The sequence below is a fragment of the Urocampus carinirostris genome, chromosome 2 (genome assembly GCF_059441175.1).
Source record: "Urocampus carinirostris isolate Australia breed hairy pipefish chromosome 2, RoL_Ucar_1.0, whole genome shotgun sequence".
NCBI classification, from domain to species: domain Eukaryota; kingdom Metazoa; phylum Chordata; class Actinopteri; order Syngnathiformes; family Syngnathidae; genus Urocampus; species Urocampus carinirostris.
Genome location: NC_142350.1, coordinates 42138432 through 42163378, shown reverse-complemented (window position 1 = coordinate 42163378; position 24947 = coordinate 42138432). Strand labels below are relative to the sequence as shown.

General features: G+C 39.1%; 1 protein-coding gene across 1 annotated transcript in view; it reads left to right on the top strand.

Annotated features, from left to right (window-relative positions):
* The window catches only part of rspo3 (R-spondin 3), a 34572-nt gene that overhangs the window by 6671 nt on the left and 2954 nt on the right, over positions 1-24947 (top strand). Inside the window, exons 2-5 of the mRNA XM_088327957.1 lie at positions 5448-5642; positions 7700-7843; positions 9275-9427; positions 13125-13310. Coding sequence (XP_088184083.1) covers positions 5448-5642; positions 7700-7843; positions 9275-9427; positions 13125-13310 — 678 coding nt within the window. The remainder of the gene's footprint in view (positions 1-5447; positions 5643-7699; positions 7844-9274; positions 9428-13124; positions 13311-24947) is intronic.

Genomic DNA, 24947 nt, shown 5'->3' with positions numbered 1-24947 from the left:
CCAAAATATTTAAATTGAATGAACAATAGAAACATGCTTTTTTTTTTTTTTTTTAAATAAATTCAGCCCACTTTTGACAATAAACGCCATGATTGTGCTTAAATAATACCAGCTCCTTCCTTTTAATGTCCTTTGTGTCCGCTGAAAATATTACAGATGGAGCCATAAAAACATCGCTTTATTTATCTGATCAAATTGGAATGCATCTGCAGGTTACATTCGGTCCACTGTACGATATGCGTCATTTTCAAAATGTTCAACATTCCATTATCAGTCAGGCCCTCGGCTTGCAGCCAATTGTTTATTTGGCCCTCTTGTCCAGTTGACTTTGACACCCCTGAGTTAGTTTACGGTTCACAGATCCCTTAACCACCCGAGTTGTTGGGCACCACTGCGGCAGACAGTTCCTAGCCTGAGTTTGGGTCGTGACAAGGATGGCACTAGTCATTTGTAGATGTTGTTGACCCAGTTTTTTTCAGTTTTCCTCTTCTTCTTCTTCCCCTGTGGACTGTGCCCTAGAGAACGATCTTGGCCAGACCTGATGATCTTGTGACGTGACCATACCACTGCAGTTTTTGACAGTGTAGAGTTGGCAACAGTTTTTAATAGGGACCAATGTGCCCTCTGATGGTGTTGCAGACTCTTTCATATGTCACCTGAGTTATGTAGCTGATGCCCAGAAGTTTCCTGTAGCATCACATCTCCGCGGCATGGATTTTCTTTTGTAGCTATGCTGTGCGAGTCCTTGTCTCTCAAGCATAGAGGAAGATAGAAGTAACCAGCGCTTGGACGAGTCCGATCTTTGATTTAACTACTGTGTTCTTGTTGCTCCTGCTGGGTTTAAGTCTGGCAAGTGCTGCTGTGGTTTGAGCTACGGGGCCATGATTTTGGGTTTTGACCCTTCTTCTGATATGACCAGACGAATCTCTCAAAGAGAAAAAGCCCCAGAGAAGATGCACTATGAAATAGTCGACAGAGGATTATGCATTTCCATTCCACGCGGCACACACACCCACACATGTTGCAACTACTTTGAGTTAAAGATCGACCGATATGGGATTTTTCGGGGCCGATACCGATACTGATTTTTAGTATTAAGAGGAGGCCAACAACCGATATTTGAGGCCGATATTCATTTGCTGTGAAAAATTAAAAAAAATACAACTTTAATGGCTCTCTGAAATCTTTTACAGTAAAAATATATAGAATATCAACACAACTAGCATCTAAGACAAAATGCTTAGCAGCAACTCGTATGAATTTAAATTATGAATTTAAATAGCTCCCTGATTTGTTTTACAAAAAATAAATACAAATGTACAATAGAACCATTATGACTTGAATTAACTTAAAACTTTAAGTGCAGTGATTTCACCCTAAGGCATTGCAAAAGAAACCCTCATAAAACCATATTGCAAAAAGCAATGGAATTTCCACACAGCTCGCAAATTGAAAAGCGTGGGCACTCCATTTTTAAGGCCAGATTGACGAACTAATGTTAGGCTGAAAGCTAATTACTCAGCCTTCCACTTTAGCATGCTTTTTATTCTCTCGCTTAATCACAAACACACCAGTTGTTTGACGAACTAATGTTATGATAAGAGCTGATATATGAGTCTAAAACTGAACGTGCTTCCCTAAAACCAGTTAACTACACTTATTACGCTATCTCTTTATCACACACACACACTTTTCTACCACTGCACAAAATTATTAAAATCTCAATATTATCAATGGTCACTATTCACGGGAATGTTGGGACTCAAGAGTTAGCAGAGCTGCCGTTGTTTACTCCGCCCTAATATTCTTTCTGCCTCAGGGGCTCCGCCACCGGTCGCCATTCAGCCGGCACTGGGTGGGTAGCGTCCGAGAGAGAGGCTAGGCAGTATCTGAGCCTAAATTATCAGCCACTTGAATAAAAAAAAGTAGATATCCGTAAAATTCCCAAATATCAGTGCCGACAATTAGCTGCATGTTCCCCGCTCCTCCTACTCCTTTTGCACTGTTAACATTTGGGAGCTGGGTGGGAGAGGGACGGGCTGCACTATCTACATATGATATCTACATACGAAAAGGAAATCAGTGGAGGAGCCAAGTATCGATCTCAGGACAAAAGTGTCCAATTTAAATACTTGCTCACTATTGAGAATATTAATCCATCCATCCATCCATTATCTGCACCGCTTATCCGCAGTAGGGTCGCGGGGGTGCTGGAGCCCATCCCAGTTATCTTCGGGCAGTGGGCAGGGGACAACCCGAACTGGTTGCCAGCCAGTCGCAGGGGCTGATAATTTTAATATTAATAGGAAATTAAAAACTATTATGATTGGACAATCAGGTACTCTACTGAAACTAGGGGGGATGTGATATTCAGTTCAAATATTATATGTAAAGCCGACGGGACCCAGATAAGATCAAATGATTGAATGAGCTTTGATAAATAAATAAATACATAAATAAATAAATACATGAAATGAAATGTAATGAAATGAAATGATCTGCATTTATATAGCGGTTTTCAAGTCAATGAAGACTTCCCAAAGCGCTTTACAATGTGCTTCACATTAACCCATTCACACACACTCACACACCAATAGCGGCCGTGCAGCCATGCAAGACCCCAACCTGCTTATTGGAGGCATTAGGGATTCAGTGTCTTACCCAAGGACACTTCGACATGTAACACGGAGGAGCGCTCTACCTCCTGAGCTAATGCCGCCCCATAAATAAATAATTACATAAATACATCAATACAGTTAGCCAAGGATCTAGGTTTGGTCTTGGCATTGGTGGGGACATAGCATTTTTTTAAAAGTAACCACATATGTTTCTGTAGTGCAGTGGTAACACGAGAAAGGTCCCTGGTTCGAGACCGGGTGGAATTATATGTTGGCTTGCAGAAGGATGGGCGCCACCAGGCTGCCCCTGGCCAAGACACACAACAGGAAATGGTGACCCTGCAACCCTAGTGGTTAAGTGATCCAACCAACTATCCGACCATTCGTGAAATGTTGGACAGGACAAGAAAATGATTGCTTGATAATGGTGGGGACACGTCCCCCCTGTTCATTCCAAAGCCACGCCCTAGCAGTTATCTATGGTTACCTTGTACTTTTTATAAGATCACGATTTTGTCAATTGTCTGACAGATCTAAGGCTAGGTTCACACTGCCTAATGCTCAATTCAAATTTTTGGGGGGTGAACTCCCATGTCCTTGTGAGAGCGTTCAAATTTCCAACTAATTGTGACTTGTATGCGACTTGATCTTCCTGTGTGAATGCTCCACAACTGTCATGCATGCGCAGAAAAGGACACGTCGCATGCAATGCCCTCATGTTTGCGCAAGCTCTCACAGATGTTAACAGCTGAGTGTTGTCCCCTCAAATTCGTATAAAATCCAAAACCTCGCTTTCCCCCGATAAAATGCTGTCTGTGTGGTAGGATTTGAATGTAAATATTGTTAACTACCACCAGAGGATACTATCGCTTCAAGAATGAACTGGACTGACATGTTGTGAATCCGCAATGCGTTGTTTGCTGTCTTGTGAGTTACAAAATAAACACGTCCATTAATGTGTGATTAAATGACACTCCTTGTTTTTGTCTGCCGTGGTTGTTGAATTCTTTGCTTCCTCCCGCCTGGTTGAAGCCAGAATAGTGGAGCCTGCCGCCTATTTTTAAGGTGCAGGTCGGATATGTATTTTATTTAGGACCACATATGGAAGTGGCCTGGGTTTGGTGTAAAAAAATCAGATACATGTTGTTCAGGTTGTCCCCTGCCCACTGCCCGAAGATAGCTAAGATGGGCTCCAGAACCCCCGCGACCCTACTGAGGATAAGCGGTGCAGATAATGGATGGATGGATGGAATAAGTGTTGCCTTTGACACAGTAGATCAACACATTTAATAAAATAGACTCACAAACCTGGTGGGCATCTTTTGAATTGTTTTAAACCGGTATTATTCCTACCTCACAGACCGACATTTCTCAGTAAGTAGGGATGTATGTTCCTCCAGAAGCCGTGAAATTAAATGTGAGGTTCCCCAAGGTTCAATTGTAGGCCCAGTACTTTTTAATCTGTATATGCTTCCCCTTCGTGATGTCATCAGGAGACATGGATTAAGTTTCCAAAGTTACACAGATTACATTTAGCTGTACGTTGCCGTATCACATGATGACACATATCTTACCCTTTTAAAATGCATTTTAGATATTCTCTCACAAATGGCAAATGAGAGCTACAGCTCACTTCCTACAACTCAACCAGGACAAAACAGAGGTCTTAGTCATCGGTCTGAAACAGAGAGAAAATGTTTACCAAAACTACAATATTTTAGACCTTCACGTTTACAGTTCACGGATCTCTGAACTGCCTTGGTCATCAGGGCACTACTGATGAAGTTACTCTGGATAGCTTTCGCCATTGTTGATGGTTCCTGGCCTCCATTTGGGTTGTGATAGAGTTGGAACAAGTCCATTCCTACATGTTTTTGCAAGGTACAGATGGTTCCATGTGTCAGAGGGCAGAGGTAAAGGGATTCCTACCACAAAATCTAGGTGTTTTCCTACCAGTTATACACTTATTGTAGTTTGCGGAGGTCACAGTCCTTTTTGACCCGAGTGATGACCAAGCTGATATTAAAAGTGAGTTATTGTTGTATATCATGTTTTGTTCTTGGGCAAGTACAGCCTGGCAGCACGTCTTCAGACCAGTTTCTGGGGTTGGTGTTTCCTACCCCACATGAAAAAGACAGCACTCCTTTCCATGGTTACCAGTAGCAAGAGAACCGTCCTGATCTGACAAAATCTTAATCAAACATACAAAAACAACACAAACTAACACCAAACAAACATTCTCCATGCTTGCAGATCTTCACATTGTGTTAAAATGGTAGGGTGTGGTTCGGTCACTTGAAATCCTTCCTGCATCTTTTATGGGTCCCAGGCTACACTGGTTACCAAACAAAAATACGTGTTTAAAAAGTGGTGGTGTAGGACTCACCCACGGGGTTTATATAAAATAAAGAATTTGTGCTTTGGGTTAAGGCTTCATGAACCACTCTGGTTGTCTTCATTCGCTGCTCTGACTTGGGTGGAAGTGACCTAAACCGTAAAGCACACCTGTGAACAGGTAACTCCCAAGGGTTCATATGCTCATAGCAACGCACTGCAGCAATTCTTTTTACGCTTTTTGGTTTACAACCACGAAAATAAATAAATAACAATAGAAACTGCGTTGAATACTTAAAATGAAGTGCTGACCTCCTCAAAAAAAGATTTAGTTACCTCACTTTTAGGGGGGTATGACAGTGCCATCTGATGCCATCCCATGTATGAGCCTCAATCAGATCCCTTGTTCATATGAATCGTCTGTGCCTTGACATATTTGTATTTCAACAATTGTGTGTGTATTTGGGGTTTAATAAATGCTTATGTTCTCAACAGAGATCTCAAGTGTGAGTTCAGGGTGCCAGCAGGGTGGCTGTCTAACCTGCTCTGACTACAATGGCTGCCTTTCCTGCAAGCCCCGCTACTTCATGCATTTGGAGAGGATTGGGATGAAGCAGATCGGGGTGTGCTTGACTTCTTGTCCGTCAGGCTTTTACGGCACCCGCTCACGTGAAAGAAATACCTGCACAAGTAAGTCTTGGAATGCACACACGTGTTACGTATGAATGGGCAGATATTGTAGACTGATAAATAAGTTTTTATAGAACTTTTCTGAGCTTAAGTAGACCCTTTTTCATTAAAAAGCTTAATGCACACCGTCCATCAAAAATACTTGAAAATTAATTCCTAGCACCAGTTTTATGTTGTTGTTTGTTTAAGCCTTAAATTATATTTTTTCCTAAATTTTTTCTTATAATTTGTGGTCACTGTGGCTTAGAAGGTAATACAAGTTATTCATTTTGGTTATAAATTATGCTGTAATAATAAATTTTAGTGTATGGTTAACCTGTTTTTCAAGTTTTGCTTTATTTGTTGTTTATTTTTTGCCAGAAAATTAACAAATATAATATAATGTAATATAATATAATGGAATAGAATAGAATAGAATATATTGTCATTGTAACACGTAAAATGAAAAAATAAATTGAAAAGTCCCATCCTGGTGGGGCAAGGCCATTTATAGGATAATATACCACAATTTTACATCAAGGGGGAAACTTGGGAAAATCATAGAAAAACACTGAAAAGTATGAAAAAATGTTACAGTTGTAGCAAACTTAAAGAGGAATAATGAAATCTATTGAAAAAAAGTACTGCAAAGTATAAAAAGAAAATGAAAAATATTGAAAAGTAGTGCAAATGTACAGAAATATTCAGAAAATCATGTGAAAAGTAGTAACGATTTGTGAACCACATTGAATAGTACTGTCCAGTATGAATATTTCCTAAAGCACACAGACAAGGTCTCGCTGTACACTTTTGTGCCTCGGCACACTGGTTGAAAAACTGACTGATAACCGAATGGGAATCGGAAAATCTTTAGTTACATCATATGTATTCATCGATTTGCAAAGGTAAAATCTGTCATTAGTGGTTTATAATGAATTTATGACCGTGAGATATGTCCACACGTTAGTATAAACGCACCACTGTGACTACCCGCATATTATTAGGTGTTCCCAAATTCTTAAACATGTAAAATGTAAGAAAATACTATATGATATTCTTCATAAAGTCTATAAGTATTTATTCGATATACTCCAATTATTTTCCAAGATAATGCATTTTGAAGACAGAATATTTTGCCTTTGTTATTCTGAGCAGTGACATCATCGGAGGAACACCAGCACCTTATCAAGCCAGTCGCCATATTGTTTTATGTGTTAATTAGTCAAAAAGGTAATATGTATTTTAATTTGGTAATTTTGGTAATATTTGTGCAGAATACCTAGGCATTGTGTCACAGGTGAATGCAGTAATGGTTCAACAAATGGCGATAAGCCAAAAAGGGCTAACTGGCAGAAAAAAACACAGAGCCACCAATGGGGGCTAACTAAGAAGCAACAACGGCTATGGCGACAAAAGCAAAGCCGGCGGGAAAGAAACAAACCAAGGGGCACGGCAAAACCGGCGCCAATGCCAGGCTAGCCGGGAAAAGAATACATGAGTGCTATCTGGGAGCAAAAAAAACAGGAAAGCCCTTGGCATCTCCAGGCTAGTGAGGAACTAGCCAGAAAGGATTATACCAAATCAACACATGTTGTGAAACGCCCAAACAATAAACTACCTCCAAGCAGAAATGAGCGGTATGCAAACGCAGTTCGCTACAATCACTGTCTGTTTGGGAGCTCTCCTCACCTGATGGGTTAATGGGACTGCTATTTTGAAAGCGTTGTATTTAATCAATGATGTCACAGCTCTACAAGAAACTAGCCTGTTGAGTCAACTTTGACACTAAATTTTTCAAGCCCTCCGGCGCATGGAATAAATTGCCTTTTTGCATAATTTTGGTGAGGAACACTACACGTTTTGTGCCTAATTGAAAAAATATATGTTTTATTGGCTGGCTGGTTGGTTGGTTGGTATGTTTTGTTAGTTGGTTGGTTGGATCCCTTAACAACTAAGGTCATAGGGGCACCGTTTCCTGTGGTGTGTCTTAAGCAAGTACACCTTTAACAAAAGAGAGTACAAAATGATTTGTGTTATTTATATAAATACTGACTATGGGCTTGTGTTTCTTGGTCAAGAGTGCAGTCCTGAGTGTGACTCCTGCTTCAACAAGAAATTCTGCATGCGCTGTAAGATCGGGTTCTTCCTTCATCGGGGAGATTGCCGTGAGAGCTGCCCTGAAGACCTGGTCCGGAGCAATACGCAGAGGGAGTGTGTTCCCAGTGAGTATTCCGCTTCATAGATGTCAATCAACTTACGGAAAAAAGGGTTGGGTGCGTTACTGAAAAACAGAAATTAATTACAGTTGCTTCATTCAAAAAAGTAATTAAAATCCACCCCAGATTACTGACACCAAAAGTGTAACGCTGAAAGTTAGTATCTACTTACAAATGACCGTACATACTCGCATATAGGCCAACCCTTTATAAGATAAAAGAAAGAGGAGAAAACGTGTACACCAACCTGAGGAATTAATGAAACTTTCATATTAATTTGCTTGTGCAATCTTGAGAGCTTGTAAACGAACATTTACCCGAGACACTCCATAATCCAGGCTCTGTGGGCTTTAAACCTTTCAAAAATCTCCTTCTCCATTTCTGGGTGTTCTCCAAGACGTATTCCTTTCATTCTCCAGGCATAGTGTATTGCAAAAATAACTTTACAAATAAAAGACCAGGAAAATTCAGCACACTTTCACCATTAATTCTATGCTCACACTTGCCTCATTGATTTTTCGTTGGTTTGCTGCCTACCATTTGCTGTTGGTGACACACAACCGAATGTGTACATAAAGTATAAGCCTACTGTAAATTTAGCCTAGATTTGATGTATATAGTGCAGGGAGAATATCTTCATGAGGATCAATTCAGCTGTCTCGCACTCTTTGCTAAATGTGCCACCATAATTGTATTCAGTTGTTTTTTGTTGGTAAATACCAGATTGGGGCATGTTTGTGACTATGTAAACGAAGGATGTCAAACTCAGTCTGGCTCTAAGGCTGGATCCAGACTTTGTTCTAAGGCAGGCCGGATCGGTAAAAGAATGTAAACTCCAAATTTGTACCTTCTTTTTCAGTATTATGCTTTATCATTCAGTCTACATTAGTAGCCTGCCCTACAAAATATAATCACTGATGAAAAGGGATCATTTCTAAACACATTTATTTTCGCAAACAATGGGGTATTTTTTCATGTTTGGCATTGAATGTGCTGACTTGTTCATGTTAACAATTGAGTGAATGGAGTTTTACACCTGAACCAACTCACAAAACTATGCAAACTCAACACTGCCCTCTATCGATTGGAAAGAGCATTTGGTTTGCATTTACTTGACTGAAATTAACTTCTGTTTGACATACTCGGAAATGTAGGGCAGGCCAAATTAAATCATGTGTGCACTATGTTTTAAATGCCTGATGTAAGTAAAGCAAGAGTAGTCCCCAATCAGAAAACACCATAATTAATCATCTGTGAAGGTAGTAACACATCAAGTAGTACCAACAGTCCAGTTACAATGCGTTACAGTACTCGTTACTGGGAAAAGTAATTCCTTTGTAATGCGTTAGTCCCAACGCTGTTTTTTACCGACATGCAATGTCGAAAAATAGTTAACTCCTAGACTTATCTGAAATATGCATCATTTTGTGTTTTTAGTTGCAGAATGCCTTGCAGAGTGTGAGTCATGCACCAACAGCGACAAGTGTACAAGGTGCAAGCCGGGCCTGTACCAGCTAAATGGAAGGTGCCACCGCATGTGTCCAGCTGACTTTGAACCAGATGACAAGCTCATGGAGTGTGTACCACAGGGTAAGTTTTGTATATTTCGGTATTAATTAGATAAGGATACATCAAATGTATATTGCTTTTTTGCTTACGGCTTTTCTTCTTCTTTAGGTGCTTAAATAATAGAAATAACAGAAATGGTGGGCGGCAACGTTCCCTCTAAACTGCATGTGTGCGCAATTGTGCACTACTCAGAGCTTTTCCGCGCACAAGAAAATCTAGCCAGCTCACAAAAATCAGGGCTCGAAATTGCTAATTAAGAAGCGACTCAAGTCAAAGTTACAGTGCATAAAGGTAAAATGTCGAAGTAGAACGAAGTTGAGTAAAGTCAGTAGAGTTTTTCGAGACCTGGCTTCTTCGGCTCAGCTCACTAAAAAGAACCGGCTCTTTCGGGTCCCAAACGGCTCTTCAGGTTGTTTTTGCTTCTTTAATTCCTACACTGCCAAATATTATGTAAAATTGTGCACAAAATGACTTAAAGGAAGGGGGGAAATAGAACAAATAAAGAAAAAAAATACCAAAATGAAAAAGTAGTAAAAAGTTGAGAAAAAAAGAAACAAAAGGAAGAGAAAAAAGAAGGAAAAATTCAGAAAAAAAAGCCAGTAAAAAAGAAAAGAAAGAAACAAAGGAAAAAAAGTCAATAGAGATCAAAAAGAAAAAAGTAACAGCTAGGAAAAAATAAACACAATGAGATTTTTTTAAAAGGAATTTAAAAAAAAATGGAAAAAAAACAGGGAAAAAGAAGAAAAAGTTTGTGTCGCATTCAAATAATTTCCAATTATACCCAGTCAATCTTGTTGCCAACATTGTACTTCCACTAAAAATTTTTTTTGATTAAATACAGTTGTGTATCGTGCAACCGACTAAATAAGCCCCCAAAAATGCTAGTATTATGCGACAAAAGATACCAGGAATAAAAGTAATGGAAATCTTGTGAAAGAATTGTAAAATCAAATGACGTTTGTAGGCCGTACAAGCTTTGCAATAGTACATGAGTCAATTCATTCAAAAGTGAAAAATAATTTTGCATTGCCGGAAACTCAGCAAAATGTAAGTTGATGTAAAGTTTTGGGCATGTTTGATAATGACTCAGTTGCCACACTTGGGATTGCTGTTGCTCACTGTTTTTTCAATCGTTGCTCACCGACTTTGTGCGAACGCTCAGGCCCGTGGAAAATTAGAGGGAACATTGGTGGGCGGTGTTTTTCTGATGGATAGCCATATACTGTATGTTGTAGCAAGCCTAGGTAGCACTGGTTTCCATTTACCAGTAGCAGGAGTAGACTCATAATCTGACATTGCGAACATCAAAACTACAAAATTAACACAAACTAACACCACACAAATATTCTCCTTACTTACATTTATTTCCGAGGTTTGATGTTTGGATCACAGAAAGTTTAATTATGAGCATTATGTTGCCTTGGTGTTAGCATTAGCTTATTGTTAGCCCTGCACTTTTAAGTACATTCGAGTACGACACTAACACAAACAACTTTAAATTGAGACAGACCTCACCTGATTATTAGCCGCATGCTCAAATTTAAGAACGAAACTCAATTTCGTCTTTGTACGAGCTGCACTGACTTATGGCTGGAACAGCCATAAGAATGAACTAATTCAAATATATTTCTTACATTTTAACCCCGGCGCACACCTGGCGCAAACCGTGTAGGGTATTTGGCATTGACACCTTTGGCTGCAGAACGCTAACGGAGGCAGGGCAACTAACTGTGGAGAATAGTTCCAGATTGCAACAAAGACATGTCCTCTGTGTTGTCGTCATTGGTAGTTCCTGTGGTAATGGACCAAATTGAATTCCGTTGTTATCGTTCCTTGAGGATTTAAGGAAACTTCAGATACCTGACAATGACTTTGATGATATGGAAGGAGAAGTTTAGCGTTTTTGATAAATAACCACTGCTGTTCAATTCGGATGCATACATTGAGGAGTTGATTTGTGAATGATAACAGTTAAATATTGTCAGTATGTTGTAATTATTGCATGCACATTTTCGGGTCTGACAACACCAAGGCTGTAGTGGGGAAGGCCCAGCAGGGTCTCCACCTTCTGAGGGTTCCCAGGAGGAATAACCTGGAACAGAAGCTGTTGATGTACTTCTACAAAGCCATAGTGGAAAGCATTCTGGCATAAGGCATCATCGTATGGCATGCTGGGAGAGTTGCAGCGGACAGGAAAAACATATAACGTTATCAATACAGCCCAAAAGATCACCAGCTGCTCTATGCCCAGTCTTAAGCAAATTGCTGGTTTGCGATACCGTAGCAAAGTCATTAACATTAAAAAAGACAGTTTCCACCCCGGCAACCACCTCTTTCACCTGTTTCCCTCTGGTAGGCGCTAGGAAAAACAGGCTCAGAATCAGCATCTTCCTCAGGGCCATCGCCACACTGTTGTTGCTGAAACTGTGAAAATATGTACTATTGCACAAAACTGGAACAATATATAACTTGGGGGTCTACAAATTGTTGCTGCTAAATGTTATTGCACTTCTTTTCATTGCACTATTGTTACGATGCACTATTCTTTTTCATTGCAGTGTTATTATAATTTAGCCCAGTTATCTAAGCACTTTTTGCATATTCATCCTGACAGTCTTTTATCTTTTTTCTCTTCAAAGTATGTATTACATGTTTTACCCTGGAGTGCCATGTCTGATCTCTTTGTATACGATGTTTCGAATTCAATTCAAATATTGAATAAAGTACTGTACTGTTAGACCTCCGGTTTTGCTTCTGTTATGTGTTATAAGAATAATTTTGGTAAAAACATCGACTCATTTCTACTGTAAGTGTCATAAAGGTTTCTGGACGTCATATCTGTGTTATGCATTTAAAGCGCATGCGTTGTGAGAAAAAGCATGTCACGTATAAAAAAAAAAAGAAGAATCCGCACTGTATTTAAAGATGCAGTGTTTAAAATGCAGCAAAAAAGTACCGGTGTGTCGTTTGGAACTTAAAGTAGCATGTAGATACGCCCAGAAGACTAGAAACATGCATAAGTCAGATTACAGACGCCTGAGCCTGGCTCAAGCCTGGCCCGAAATTTGGGCCTATGTGTCAATCATTACATTCGGGTTCGGGCTACCTGGGTTTCTCTCTCGCTGATTTTTTAAAGGCCCAATGTGTAATGTTTGACCAGTAGATGTCACTGTTGTCTACTGCGGGAAATAAAACAATGCCACAGCAAGCATAAAGACGCCAGACAAGCATGGCATTCTACCAGGTATGGACTCCACTATGTAAACAAAATACAAATTTCTCAACCTACGATATATTTTAAAAAGTAACATTGGTATGATAATTGGGGCATTTATTATTAGTATTAAAATCATTTTTTTATTCAATGAAAGTTTTTTTCTACCACTAGGAGGCACTAAGTATTACACAGTGTCCCTTTAATTATCCACCCATCATTTTTCTTTGTTTCATTTTCTGTGTGGAGGATCCACACAACAGATTCCACACACCTCTCCTGTAAGGCACCACACATCCCTGCGGTCGTTTGTTGAGCCCTCACATTAAAATATGAAAATTTGGGTTGTTCCAGGGTCGGTCCCTCTAAAAAAATTAATTTGGCGGGCTCGGGCTGGTTCAGGCTTTAATACCTGCTGGCCAGGCTGGGTCAGGGTTGATTTTTTAGGCCCCGTCTTACCTGTATGTCAGAAATCCTGATCGTTCTTTCCTTTTCTTTTTCCAGTGCACTGCCAAGTTGCTGAATGGAGTAACTGGAGTCCTTGCTCCCGGTCAGGTAGAACATGCGGCTTCAAGCGGGGAAGGGAGACCCGCACACGGCAGGTCCTGCAGTATCCATCACCTTTTGGCACACCATGCCCCGGAATCTCTGAGATCAGAGACTGTGTGGTGGTCAGGAGAACATGTCCAGGTTAGTACAATAGGAATCAAAATACATCTAGAATGGCTGTGCCAATTTAGACTGTCACCCGCGTTAAGACCATTTTGAGGGGTTTGTTCCTCTTGTGGCAGGGTCCTTCACCTATAGAGTGACCTACCCGATAGCCTGTAAAAGATCCTGGCCAAACTTGTCCTGGCCTGGGAGAGTAGAATATCTTTCTGGGAAAGCAGCTAAAAGCAGCAAAACCAAAAGTGCAGAGTTAGCTTTTTGGGGCACTTTTCGCATCTATGGAAACTTACCTAACTGCATGTTAAAGATGGTGTTGATGTTAAATGTTGTTCTGTACTGGGAGAGTGGAATGTCTTTTTGTGAAAAAAATATTGAGTCAACTAAAACAAAAATGCTGAGTCAGCTTTTTCAGGCCATTTTAATTTCTATGGTAAAACCAACCTGACTGCTTGTTAAAGATGGTCTTGATGTTGAATGTGGTTCCGTACGGGGAGAGTGGAAGGTCTGTTTGTGAAAAAAAAAATTATTGAGTCAACCAAAACAAAAATGCTGAGTTAGCTTTTTTGGGCCATTTTCATATCTAAGGTAAATCCCTGCCGACTGCCTGTTGTTTGGGCCTGAGTGGAATGTCATTAACAAAAGGTCGGCATTTAGTCAATATTAAGGAAATTTTCACTTTTGATGGAGGCCTGGAAGAAGAGGTGCAATGAATTTTGCGTGTTCTTTGTTTAGCAAATTTTCAACAGTCACAACGTCTTTCTTATTGAAAGATTGTAGTTTTTGTCTCTTGTCTTCCGCTTAATCGTGGAATTTCAGGTCATTAGAATGTTAGTAAATTCAGAGGCAGAAAATTAACTACTTCTCAAAGTTTTTTATGGCAGAATATTCTGGACACCAATGTAATAGAGACAAAGTCTACATCCTGGCAAAACTGTGCAAGTGACATTGAAAGCAAGCTTTTGACACTTTTTCTGGGGCATTGCTAATAGGCTGTAGAAGTTCTGAGTTGTTTTGCATGGTTTGATTAATATCCTGATATCAGCCATTTTCACAGCTCGTCTCTTTGTCTCTGCTTCTTTTTGGTCGTTGAACTTATTTATATAAGGCGCTCTTGGGGTTAGCATGCAATATACCACAACACCATATATACCATAACAATATATACAATATGTGTGGGAAATTTGATAGATTCCTTAGTATAGTACAGTCTTCACTATTTAAAACCCAACCAAACTGAAATTGTTAAACCATCAACCGACTTTTGTCATTGCAAATTCAAGTTAAAATAGCCATTCTAGGAGTATAATTTAGTTTGTAATTTGTCAGTTTGTTAATCATCAGTCTGTCACCAATGTTTAAAAAATTACTTCTTGTCGCCGCAATATTAATTGTTGGAGATTGGCTGAGCGGATTCAAACCCAGACATTTGAGCAGAGTTGAAAGCTTTATTGGGGCATAGGGAAATAACAAAAAGCGCTCCACATGGAGAGGAAGGGATATAAGGGCAACACAAACTCAGTCCAAACGCCATAGCTGGAAGAATAGAAGAAGTCTTTCTGGGGCACAGTGTGGGAGTCAAAAGAGTCAGAAAACAGGCATGGGCAGGCGGGACCACCATCAGTATGAAGAGCAACAATCCGACAAAGAAAGGTGTCAGGGCAGTCATTTTATACAGGGTTATTAATGGTCATTGCGTGTGGAAGATGGAGGCAGGTGTGTGGATTCTCTAGTCTTGGGAACAGTAGAGTGCTGGATCATGCCAATGTATCTTGCTATTCTTAGCTGTTTGCCGCGTTTTGTGTCTAAGGCTGAATCTGCTATGAAAGTTGCTAGGCACAGCCAATACATAGCCTTTTCAGGACACTTCAGGTGTTCAATCAAATGTCAGATGTGAAATTTTGCATTTAGGACGTTAAGGACCCTATAGATAACATATGTCAAAGTCAAGGCCCGCGGGCCGGATGTGGCCTGTGAGAAGGTTTTTCTAGGGCCTCTGAAATGATCTAATTTATCATTGTATTATACAGAATTGTGTATTCTTTTCACTTTACTTGAAAAAAATGTTGTGTTTGATTTATAAATATATGCGCCCTATTTTATTGTATTACAAGCCAATTATGTTTTGGGTCTATGATAGAAGCTTGCTATTATTTTGTTTTCTTCTTTAATTTTCTGATTAATTTAATCTATTTGAATTATTTTCATTTTTTGTCAATTGTAAACAGCTCCATCTAACAATATAGTTATTTCATGTCGTCGACCTCATGCAAATTAGGCACCACTGATTTTTTTGGGAGGGATGGTTTGTTTATTGCATAGGAAGAGGACTATCTCAGTTATTCATATTCTTTTAAACCTTTTAATATTCGAATTAATCATATTTAATATGCCATAATTTAACTGTAAGCATGGGATAATGGCCTTAACTTCTTAGATACCTAGTATGCAATAATGGCCGTACTGAAGTACTGTAAGGCCATGATCGTAAACCATATCCTTTTGAAATCCAGTAAATTTTGTTAATGTTTCCTTTGAATTCATCAGGTATCGGTCAGGCCATTATCCTATAAGAAATTTGTAAATAGTAAGGCTACTATTGAATGAAAAAATGTTGTAATTACTTATTCACTATTAGTGATTGTTTTGACAAACTCCTTATATGGTATCAATACTAATTAATCTGTGATTTTTAAACGTAATTGTTTTTAGCCTTTTTTCTTGAAAAGCAATGTATATGAAAATGTATCGAAATCTTCTGCCACCTACTGATATGGATGAAGTCTACAGTTAGCATGAGGAATGTCATGCTTTTTTACATAGATAAAATAGGCAGTTTACTGCGCCACACCAGACCAGATCTCACGGTACACTAGTTGAAAAACACTGGCTTATAGTATGTCAAAAACTTAGATTTTTTTTAATAGTTACAAAGTACTTGTTTCTGTTAGCCTGTTGCTCATTTAGCTACTATTAAAAGCGTGGACAAGATTGTGAACTTCAGACCTTTCTGCTTTTACAATCACAGCTAGTCTTCCTTCCGCTCAGGACTATGACTGTTTACTCAGAGGATTTTCTTTGTGGTTAGAGGGAGAACAGTCGGGTTGGGAAAAGTAGGGGGGCATCTGTGATGTTGCAATGGGGATACGGTGCAATTCCCACGAGGTCTCCTGGGATTTCAAAACAGTTCAGTGGCAAAATACATATCATACAAACTTAATCACCTTATTTATTCGTGAATAATGCGTATTTACTTATTATCTAAAAACAAAATCTAAAGTTTAGGGCCATGTCATACTTGAGGTTTTAACGTATATTACTCTATTTGTGCAATAATTGCTCAATTGAAAAATATCTCTCAACACGGTCGCCAAAAAATGGATGCGAGGAGAATCTTACCCGAGCTGTGGCGATGAGAGCGCTAAAAATGAACCACCAAACCACTGATTCTCAACTGGTCTTTCATCAGGACCCACAATTCAACTCAAGTTGACTTCATTCAATTTTTGTCGAAAAAAATAAAGTGACTAATATAACCAAAACGACTAAGTACTGTATGAACTCACATATAAGCCTGTATTGCATATAAGCGACACGCTAAAACTGCTTTAAAATAGCCACATACTAAAAGAAATTAAAAACAATAATAAAGAATATTGCTTATGTATTATTTTGAAATTAATGAAGACTAATATACGAGCAAAAGCTACAAAAATATACAAATTTTAAACCATGTACTGTGCATTTAATGGCAGACACTCGTACGCCATTTTCGTATTTCGCAATCGTTTCCTTCGACTCGATTGTTGTTATTATTGTTTTCCTCTTTCCCTTCCCCTTATCACTAACTTTTTGGGACCCATTATCAAGGGCAGAAAAAGCAATTAAAACCCACAAAATTACAACAAAATGAGATGTGGTCCCTCTTATATCTGCCGATTGACTGAACAGGTAGAAGAGATCAAGCAGTCTCATTGACTTTCCATTTTTTTCTTCTTCTTAACATTAAGACTGTGTTTTGCAATTTTGGTCATCATTGCTAAAATAGAGTAGTATACGGTAAAACCTAGTATAGTAAACAACACAGGTAAATACTGTATGCATTTACAATGTTATCCACCAGTATTTTGTGGTATATGAGGCTCGCCGGGTTATAAGGTGCACTTTCGAATTTCTGGCCATTTTGAGTTGCTATTTTCATAGCCCGGAGAGAAAACTGTCTTCAGAAAGTCATATTTGGATATAAACCCATCTGCTTTGTCTTTCTGTGTCAAGCACATGTGTGGTTGCTGAGGTGCTTGGTGGTTACAGCCGGTAGTGTTAAATGACAGATCACAGATGAGCTCGGATCCAAGACCCCCACCCCTTCCCGAGGCCTCACATTTTGCAGAACAAACACGTGTGATGCAGCAGAAAGGCTGTTCACCCTGGAGCAGAAACAGCCAGCCCAAGATCAACATCCTCCCCCAGGGACGCACACGGCAACCACCAAATCACTATTGGTTTATCCCCGAATCTAACACCACAAAAACACATACGTTAAAGAATTTTGGACTAAAACTATAGCCCATTAGAAATGTGTGTCTCAGCTTCTTTCTTGAACACTGCCACAACGGAGCTGCTCAGCTGATACCTTTTTTTAACCCTCAACTTGCTCACAGTGATAAATTGTATTAATTTGTTTTAATGAACGCAAACCAAATGCTATCTTAAAAATTCTAATCTTTAAAGTAGAAATTTAAAGACAACGTACCTGTTATCTAAAGTGGGAGTCAACCGAAATAATTTCCCAAAGATATTATGGTCTATGGGCCCCGTACTACCCCAATGTGTGCTCGTGGAATATGTTAAGAATAAAAAAACTCTTTTTTTTTTTTTTTTTTTTTTTTTACTTCTGTGGAAGCAGCAGTTTTGGGAGTATATCAGCTATCTCCATCTCACTTAGGCTCTGTGGTTGTCTCCAGACTTTGTGTTCTCAGGCGTGCAAGAGCAGTAGGAGAATATCAACTCCAAATTTTTAGCCTTGTAATATGCTTTATTTTTCAGCCTACTTTACTAGATTACCTTATGACAAGGATGACAAGGGATCCTTTCTAAACACAACACATTTACACACCTGCCAACATGACATTATTGGTTAGATTACTGCTTTTCGCCTCTTAAAAACACCTACTGCTTTTTAGAAAACAATATCTACCGCTTTTTTCCAATTAAAAACTAGTATTTTAGGAGACGGGTGCTTTATCTTGACGCAAGACTTAGTCTGTGGGCATAACTTTGCTATTTCCGCTTTCAATAGTTCTGATGTTATGGGTTCAAATCCATCTGCCTGCCTTGCTGTGTGGAGTTTGCATGTTCTCCCTGTGCTTGTGTAGGTGTCCTCCGGGCACTCCGGTTTCCTCCCACATTCCAAAAACATGCATCTGAGGTTAATTGTCAGGTCCAAATTGTTTCGAGGTCTGAATGAGCGAGTTAGTTGTCTGTGTACCCTGCGACTAGCTGGCAACCAGTTCAGGGTGGCCCCTGCCCCTGCCCCTGCACGATGACGGCTGGTATGAGCTCCAGCCCGCCCGCGACCCTAGTGAGGATAAGCGGCGCAGAAAATGTATGGAGGTTCCTTAAGGATTAAAGGAACTTCAGCGACCTGACAATGACTCAAATGATACGGAAAGAGAACAGAAGCATTTTTTATAGATATCTTCCACTGCTGTTCAATTAAGGAGCTGATTTGTGGGTAAAAATCTTAAAGTGAGTTGTCAGTATTGAATAAAGTACAGTCACAGTTTCTGTTTTACTCCTGTTATGTATTACATAAATATAAATAAATGATAACATCAACTAATTTCTTGTGATACCAAAAAGGTGGCAGACCTCTGTCTTCAATCGAAAGCTTTGTAAAGTATAAAGCGGAGAGAAGAATTACACCACCGTACTAACATTCTTCCTCGTGACAGGCAGGCAGCCTTCGCCAGAGGCATTCCACTTGTTGAGAAGCCCATAGCCTTTAATCCGACCATGGCTCCCGCCAAAAGCTCCCGGAAGTCAGATTGCTCGCAACAGAGGATGTGGCACCAATAAAATACACTGTGTCCCTCTGAGAATGTACGTAGGCCTATGTGTGTGTGTGTGTTCATGTGCACACTGACGAAAGTATTCTATTGTTCTGGACCTATAAATTATTAGGTTTGAATTTTGAGTGACACGGGGACTTAATGCCCAATAAAAGGCTATAGTTCAAGGCGGAAAAAACTGTTTTACTCGTACAGCATTGGATTTTATGTTTGTTTTACCAGTACAGTACAAATGAACCCATGCAATAATTGATCCATGCAAAGAAGAGGTAAGATCAGGCCTAAGAAAATCCAGCCAAACTTGACACAGGTCTGCAGATATTGATGCCCAACACAGCCCGAGCCCGACCACTTCACTTGATTTGCAGGACCGAGACTGAAGCGAACCTGAAATTTTATATTTTATGTGTGAGGAGTCTGGAAGAGAAAAAGTGATTTATGACAACAAATTAAATATTTTTGTAACAAAATCTGAGTTAATCAAGACTGTATAAACCTCTACGTATTTTGTATTTGTGGGTCTGCAGAAATTACTTCAACAGTCAATTTTCTATCATTGCCGAATATTTTTAAGTTATGATGGGAAAATTCTAAGGCCGTAAACGGTTTGAAAATTTGACCATCAACCACAGCAGCAGTACATCTTTAAGACTTAAGGAGGGAGAGGAGCAGAGAGACAAGGAAGATGAATGACGGGTGGATGATTAAAAAAGGCAGCGAGAGAGAAGCTGGGCCTGACCCAAAGTTAATCATTATCAATAAGACCATGAAAAAAATAAAAATGAATATAAGCAAATCCGCCTTTAAGGGTGTGGTTATCAAAGAACAGCCACATGATTGGACGATAGTGACAATAATGTAAACAATGTAAACAGTGGATGATAGTCAAAACAAAGTACAACGGTGTGCAATCATAGTCAAAATAACTAACTGGTATCCTGCGCAATCTCTTTTTGCAGGTGTCCTATATTAAAAAGAATAGAATATTATTAGAAACTCCTATCAAAAAAAACCTTTAAACTCAAAATAATCCTGTGTGCGAAGCCATAGTGAGGTTCATTTTTCTATAACCGTAAGCAGTTTCTAAAAAATCTTAATGAAATGCATTGCATCCGAATGGCAGTAGTACAAACTCTCGACATTGCTTGACAATTGCACACTTGTCAAAACACAGTTTACAAAAAACAATCAGAAACAGTTCCAACAAACCAAATGCATATGGTTTTAATAAACACTGTACTAATCATCTCAACCTGGCATAGATTAGGTCTCTCCTCTGCCTCCACAAAAATGTGGAGTCTACAGTATGACTAATCCAGCCAATTTGTTGTAAATGGTTACGGTGTCAGGAGAGGAAAAACAATGAGAGCGAAGGGGACTTCCTGTGTTTATAGAGGGCCAGGGGCAGACTCTGAATGAGTCAGTGCACCGATTACACTGCCTTTATCCATCCAATACCCTCTAGTACAAGGATCCCTGACCGGCAGACTCCGGTCCAGGTCCAAACCTAGACACTTTTTTATCTGGACGTCCACAGATATTTATATGAAAGCATTGAAATACAAATACATTTACCCTGAAATTTTCATATTTGAGGAGCACAAATTAAAAACTACTGCAGGCTAGGGTTGCACAAAAATATAAATATTTGTGCATTGATTGATCAAAACGATTATATTATTTCTCATAATTGCATCGAATTGCATAACATTGGATGACATGGGAATGCAGCCAAGATTGTGCCGTAGAGTGTGCCAGGTCTTATCCACTAGACCAGTAGGGATACAAACGTCTTGAAAAGGCACTAAGTGTTATCACATCATCACAATATTTTAAGTCAGTGTACAAAAATGTTGACGTTAGTATTGGGCCGGGCCGCTAGAATATTGTTTAACATAAAACTCGTCCCTGGTACAGCCAACGTGTCAAGTATTTACAAATCACAGCATTGTGGGAAGTAATCCAGTCATTCTGATTGTAAGAGGAAGCACATATCGCAGCATAAACATATGTTGTGACTGCAGATACGTTATTTCCAAGTATGCTGCGGTATTTCTGGCCGTTCCAACATACAGGGGCCAGCCATTCCGGCACTGTGCTAGCTCTTTCTCTTTTCTGAACTGGATCAAGAGAACAGCATTGTGGGCCAGTTGCCCTGAAACACATAAATAAAAGCACGGCCGTACAGATACAATAAGTTTTTCAATTTGAATATTTAGTTCGAGGTGAGAAAAAGTGAAACGAGACAGAGAGAGAGAGAGAGAGAGAGAGATATATTAGATTGAATACGTGCGGCCACCTAATGCCTTTTTATGTGAGGTTTTTATCCCTAGCAGATCAGCGGATAGAATTCAGAGCTCCCACTGCTGTGATTCGGGTTTGATTCCTATTGCATCCATGTTGTGCATGTTATGCAGTTGTGAATAACCATCTATATCCTTAGTTAGCATCTTGGTGCTTAGGAATCAATGCTCTTACCGGCTCAGGGACCATTGCTACCATTAATTTGCAATTGGGGTCAGCAATAAAATGTATCGACTGATCACAAATAAGGTAACGCATTTCCAGTTTTGTCCACATATAAGGCGCATTGCATTATAATGTGCATGTTCACATTTTTGACCAATTCAGGGTTTTGGGTGTGCCTTATTGTCTGTAAAATATGGTAGTTTTCACTTGTAGTCGATTTTCAAAAGGCACTCTTAAAGAAACCCATGTCAGTGGGGAGGGTCCTTTGACAGCTGCTAGCTGGTAAGCACTAATACAGGTTGTTTCTGGGAATATTAAATGGGTTGTGGGAAGAACAAATATTTTAAAAGAAAGATAAGCGCAATGAGACACATGCATTTGTTTGGAGTGTGTTTTTAAACATACTAACATTACACCGCATCTCAAAACCTTTGGGATATTACGCAAAACCAAGATAGCGAATTAAGACGGGATACGTTAATTATCTTGACTGAGTTAAGCTTAATGTGGGTTGCACGAAAGTAGGTTAAATTTAGCGTGGCCCCGTTACAATTGTGATGTATTCTCTACAGCTAGCCTGCTATAGACCAGGCTAACAACCAGGCTAAGATTATCCACAAGGATACATCTGGCAATTCTATTGTCAATCATATAAAAAAATAATGGGTTCTATGACATTTCCATGGACTTTCTTGATATGTTTCACGATTGTAATTATCCTTCATTACAGTTTTATGTATGGGCTATATTGTCTTTTCATTAGTCTCTGTTGACTGTATAAACTCATCATCAGAGCTTTAATTAAGTATATTATTGCTGTTTATTAAATTCTTCAAAGAGAAAAAAGTTCATTCTTTATAAAGGATCAAAGAAATAAAGCAAACCAAAAATATCAATACATGGATAATAAATTATTATAAAAATGTCTTTATTGTCCTTGAGGTAGTGAACATTATTTACAATGAGATAAGACGTGGCAGTCCAGGATAAACATGTAATAAAATACTTAATAGAGAAAAATAAGATTAAAAAAGAGGATAAGATAAATAGGCAAAATTTTGTTTTAGTTGCATTAGCTGGGAATCGAATCAGGGCCTCTCTCATTGAAGGCAATATTTGTACCATTGATTCACTGGATAGACGTCATTTTGTCCCACAAAATCATTCTGTCTCGTTTTTTCTGGTACCCATTTGCAAGGTGTCCCCATTTTTTATAACAGAGCTCATGTAGGTGTTTTTAAAAATAGTTTTTCTAATGTTTGTATAAAAGTCCATATGGAGCTGTTGCTAAGCAGCCATAAAGGACAATGCGCGACACAATTACATTTCCCCTTCCGTGATTCTGAGATCCATCCTGATAGTCTATTTGAAAATGCTGTGATTGCGCATTTATCCCAAATATCTCGAGCTGCCTCGCAAACGTGTGACCGTTTAAGCCAAAATGCACTGTCCAGACGTAGTACGTACCGTTGTACGAGATCTTCCGTTTTTTTGGCAATTTTTCACATCAAATGGCTTTCATTTCTTAGAACAAGAATAGACCACCGGGTTTCACATGAAAATTCTCTTTTTCTGGCCATTCTGAGAGTTTATTCACACTAACAAATGCGATGCTCCAGATACTTGACAAGTTCAAAGGAAGGTCAGTTTTATAGCTTTTCTAACCAGCTGAACTGTTTTCATCCCTGCTAACATATTTGCACCAGGGTTATCTAATCACCCATTAGCCTTATTGGCGAACACAATGTACTACTAGAACACTACTAGTACTGGTGTTTGGAAATGGGCCTCAATATACCTATGTAGATATTGAATTTAAAAAACAGACATTTGAAGCTAAATAGTAAATTACCACATTAACAATGTATGGGGTGTATTTCTAATTGGTGCAATGTTATCTTCACTAAAAAACAGTGGTTTTCTTTTAAAAATAAGGACATTACTAAGCAAGCCCAAACCTCTGAACGGTTAGTGTATGTTGGTAGCTTGACTCTCTCATTCCCTTTATCTTTCTGTCCTGCGTCTGTGCCTACTACCTACTGTCAGCAGTTTCACAATCCCCCAAAGCAGGGAGCCAAGCTCCCCGACAGACAGTGCTGCTCACTTCCACTCAAACATGAACTGCAAAAAAACAGGAAAAGGGCCTCTGCATTGGCTTGCAGGTCCCGTCTCCAAGCTCCCTGAGACTGGCTCTTGTTATTATCATTATTGCTGTATACTGAAGCTCAAGCACAGATAAATTTTCAGCATACCAAAACTCGTGGTTTTGTTTATGAGATGTTGCAAGAGCAGAAACTGGGAGGGGTTGAATTCGTCTTTCTTTTAGGGACAATGCTGTGCTCATCACTGCAGAGGGCAGCAACAGTTTATATGCTTGACGATAGAATTGCTGGTAAAGAGTGACTTCTACCGGTGGTTCTATAAAATGACCTAGACGTGCCATTATTTCAAGTCGTCCAAAATCTTACTTTGCGCATATTGTTTATGAAATCATCAACATAAGTGCATACCTGTGTACTCGGCTAATTGCTCAACCTTATTAATTAATACAGTCCCCCTTATTAATAAAAATAAACCTTACAAACAAAATGTGGCACCTGTTCACTCACAGCAAGACAGACTATATAGAAACAAAACAGATAATTGGTGTAAAATTATTGTATTTTGTTTACCGAATAAACAACTCAAACAATTCTTTCAGCATCTTAGTTAGTTATTTCCCAACTTCAGAGCCGGCCCAAGGCATAAGCGAGCTAAGCAGCTGCCTAGGGCCCCGCAACCACTTGGGGGGCCCCAAGAGTGGGTAACTTTTTTAGTGCCACTCAAAAACACTACAGAAATAAATACAAAAATACAATAACTACAAAACTAAAAATCAAATATAGTGCTTAAAAACAGGAACCTCAAATATTATTTTGCTTTCATTCTGAAAATTAAAATATAGTATAGATTTACTACGAAAAGACAACTACAGTTATATTACAAAAATACTGGAGAAATATGAAAAAAATTCTACCATGGAAATTCTTAATGAAAGTTTTCCTAAGTTCTTCAAAAATCCTACAAAAAATCGGTATACATTTTTATTTCACTTTTTCTTAATTCAGACTTAGCAATGGAA